The sequence below is a fragment of the Pundamilia nyererei genome, unplaced genomic scaffold (assembly GCF_000239375.1).
Source record: "Pundamilia nyererei isolate P.nyererei 1_Seehausen unplaced genomic scaffold, PunNye1.0 scaffold00022, whole genome shotgun sequence".
Taxonomy (NCBI): Eukaryota; Metazoa; Chordata; class Actinopteri; order Cichliformes; family Cichlidae; genus Pundamilia; species Pundamilia nyererei.
Genome location: NW_005187423.1, coordinates 2,950,116 through 2,954,111, shown reverse-complemented (window position 1 = coordinate 2,954,111; position 3,996 = coordinate 2,950,116). Strand labels below are relative to the sequence as shown.

At 40.7% G+C, this 3,996-nt stretch overlaps 1 protein-coding gene across 1 annotated transcript in view; it reads left to right on the top strand.

Annotated features, from left to right (window-relative positions):
- The first annotated feature begins 226 nt into the window (after positions 1–226).
- Positions 227–3,996, top strand: part of usp38 (ubiquitin specific peptidase 38) — a 9,836-nt gene continuing 6,066 nt past the window's right edge. Inside the window, exons 1-2 of the mRNA XM_005726932.2 lie at positions 227–585; positions 1,765–2,455. Coding sequence (XP_005726989.1) covers positions 1,774–2,455 — 682 coding nt within the window. The 5' untranslated portion in view covers positions 227–585; positions 1,765–1,773. The remainder of the gene's footprint in view (positions 586–1,764; positions 2,456–3,996) is intronic.

The following is a 3,996-nucleotide window of genomic DNA, read 5'->3' as shown; positions in this document are numbered from 1 at the left end:
ACTCTTCCATTCGTATAACAAACAACATCTCCTTAATTCAGTGTGAAAGTGCAGATAGATGCAAAAATTTGAAAATAAAGTCTTTGATAATCACAATTCCAAGATGCAGATCAATCTGGATGTTAGGTGGAAGCTGGGAGGTTTCCATCTTTTCATGATTTTGTTTTAATCGTAGCGTTATCCCAAAAAGGGCAGATTAACGAGTAGTGGTTGAACGCAACACACGAAGTGTACAATAAAAGGATAAAGGTTCTCGAAAATGCTCGCGGAAACGCAGCTTCGTTTAACTGGAAGCGTGTCAAACGGCCAGCAGCGCCATCCGTGGAAACCCACACGACTGACCGTTACACAAATGTAACAAAAGCGGAACAGGCAAAGTTAAGAGAAAAATAGCTTCACCCCAAGGGTCCTACCACCGTCTCTGTCCATAGGAATGACGTCGCTGTACGGTTAATCAGCTGTTTCCGAGCGAGGAAATGAACCAAAATAAATACACATAAAACTGTTTTATCTCTCTGAAGACATTTAGCTCTGACCGACGGCAGAAGCTACTCTGGTCGGACGCTGTTGACATGCTTTATTTGGGTAAGCACACATGTTGGATTATTTGAGTTACATGATGGCATTTATGCTAAGTCAGTTTGTAGGCTAACGGCAGGCCTCTTCGGCTGTTTCTTTCTTCTTCTTCTAATTTTTTAAAAAATTCTTTTAATTTTATTTTTGTTGGGGGCAGTTTGTTAGTAAAACTGCCGCTATGGAGAGGTCAGCACTGTTTCTCAGGTTTAGTTTTAACGCTCATTCTAGCCGTACTTTAGTTTCTAGACATATAGAAATATCTGCTAACTTTACAACTAGCTTTAGCAAGCTAGTCGGCTATTTGTGTGTATCCCCCACAGCAGCAGCAACACAGAGCGGCAGGAGTCATAGATCATAGGCAAAACACGTGTGAAATAGCACATAGTAATGTAATGTGCAGTCTTCAAGGCAGATGGACACTACATTAAATTTGTTTTATTACGCTGAACTTGAAAAAAAAATGTATAGCAAAGTCGTGCGTTATATTTAGTGACAGATCCACTGAAACCACCTTAAATGCCCCCCTTCCCGTTAAGGTAAATAAGTTCAACTACACCTTTTAATCCGAGAGGTATCTTAACAGCTATATCGATATCTACATCGATATCTTAAAATAAGTGTCTTTCGTTTTTACTACACGATAAAGAAATGCTACGGTAGTAAATGAAAGAAATCTGTCAGCGCCGCTCTTTGGGCGTAAATTTTAAGAAATTTGTAAAATTACGGAAAAAGTCACGGGATGTCATGTAGATCGCGAAAAAGCAACCGTTCTGTCATTTAATTGTTAACTACAGTATTACTTAATTATTTTTGGTGTAAAGTTGTAAAACCTGTAAAAATACAGTTAAATGTCCAAAATGCACGCCTTCAATCCCACTTCCCAGAGCTATCCAGGGGGCCCCATTGGAGTCTGTGCCTGGCCAATTGTAACCTTGCATTTCTAATTTTGTCTCCCAAACTGCTCAACATGAGCGGTGTCGCTGATATTGTGATTTCTAATCTAATAATTTTACTGTTTACACCTTTGCTTTATAGTCATAAGACAAAATGTTTTCTGTGACGTGTGTGATCACAAACAAAAACTGACAGAACAAATGTTCAGTGCACCATTTAGTGTGACTGCAGATGTTTTCTGACTCTTTTTTTTTTTATGGTTCACCTAATTACTTTTTCAATTTTCCTCTACAGATCGACATCATGGACAAGATTTTGGAGGGCCTGGTGAGCTCCAATCACTCTGTTCCAGTGAAGAAGGCCATTGTGAAGAAGGTAGTGGAAGCAGCTGAGAGAGAAGTGACAGAGGATCAGTGTCAGGCACTATTCACACTCACCACCCGCCTCATCTTGCTCGGTGAAGATGCCTTCCAGAAGCAAATTGGCTCCCAGGTTCTTGAAGCCTATGCACGCTACCACCGCCCAGAGTTTGAGCGTTTCTTCAGCAAAGACTTCGTCCTCAGTCTGCTCCAGCAGGGCTACGGCCAGCTGGACCGCAAAGACCCCGCCATAGTAGAATACATTCACTGCTGCCTGCGGTTGCTCATCAGCTGCCCATCGGTGCTGGAGATTTTTAGTGTGATCCAGGTGGAGGTTTTAAGGATGGTGTGTGAACGACCTGATCCCGCTTTCTGTGCCCGCCTGAGCACTTTGCTGTCAGACTTTGTGCAGTGCATCCCAAGAGATAAGTCGGGTATTCTGTTCTGCCAGCAGCTGGTGAGGACCATCAGTTCCTTCCACTGCTTTTCTAGCCAAGAGCAGGAACTGAGAGAGTATGTTGGTCAGGTGACGAAAGTTAGCGCGCTGCTACAGAACATCTGGAAGGCTGACCCAGCCACGCTGCTGCCCTCACTCCAGGAGGTCTTTGCTATTATCGCCTCTACAGGTAAGACTCTTTGATTCCATATAAATTGTGCCTTAAACGAACAAGAAAGTCATTTCATACGTGATTACATTTTTTTAAATGGGTTCAGTTTTGAGACATTTGTTGTTATAGATGCCATTTAAAAAAAAAAAAGAAAAAAAGAAATACTCAACATAAAGAGCAAATTTGGATTTTGTTAATAGTAGCGTTAAGGATGGGCATTTCAAACAGAAATATTATTTGATATTTACATCTCTTCCTCAGAGATTGCCCACAGCTCAAATGCTCTTAAATGACTTTGAATTCAGCTGTTTATATTTTCGACACACATTTGAGTGGGCTTCCCTGGCATACTGCCATCCACCAATTAATGATGCTGTTGGGTAATGCCCGTACTCTTATTCTGAAAGTTCAGTCACAGCAAACACGCTAGTACCAGCCCTTCCTGTCTTCTACCATCTCCTGAGAGGTTCATCAGGCTACTGTTGTGATACCCATCCCCCAGTTTGATAGACTAATGATGTGCTCCTGAATAAGCCTGAATTTCTGAGTTCCCAGTCAAAATTTGAATCTCAAACTCCCCCTTTGATTTGCTTTTGCCACTTGCGAAGTCAGAGTAGTAACCTGGAGTTAACAAACATGGTGGCACTAAATGTAAATAGCAGGAAAATCATGAAACTTTTCATTTGTACTGCCACTGTTATGTATTTGTGACTTACTAAGTAAAGCTAAGCACAGACCAGGCTCTAACATGATTGTGCAGTGGTGTTTTAAGGTAGAAAAGAGCAAGACTTTTGCTCTATTGCTATTGATTCCTGAATAGCTTTACGTTGCTAAGAAGCCAAACAAATCCTGGTTTGTTTGTTTGTTTGTTTGTTTGTTTGTTTGTTTTTTGTTTTAAGTTGTTGTTCTTTCTCGCTCTTTCTGGAACACGCTAATTAGGGAGGGACTTTTGAGTTGCAAGGTATGTGAAGGGCAGTATAACTGTCTTGTCTTGGACTTCAGCTAGTAATGATACTCTTTGATCTGCTCTGGATTTTTTATTGAGAGCTGGAGGGGAAGTCCAACCAGAATCTGCAGCTGGTTGAGTGCTGGTTCATTTGCTGCTACACTGTTACCTCATCTAGGCTCCAGAGCAGAATTAGGAGTGCACTTCAGATGGGTGGAGTATGAGCCCATCCAACTGAAGAGAAGCTCAGTGGAGAGACAGCTAATACTTACTGTCATTTATTCTCACAGTCTGTTTAGCGTGATTTATTCTTGTTTTTAAGAAAACGTGTGTGCGCCTCCTTGAAGACGCACACCCACTCTGCTGAAGCTACAGCGCTTAATCATTTCTGGAGTTGGTGGGTACAATGACCTAGCCACACAAAGTATTTGTTTTAGTTTATTTAATAATTTACATCTTACATTGTAAAATCATGGTTAGTCCTAATTTATGCACTCATATCAACTGATTCATTTATTTATTTTTTTGAAGTATGGAAGATCAAAACCATCTCCAACCCTAATAAATAAGAGTGATTTACAAAATGCATGAAAAGTATATTGATTTTTTTTTT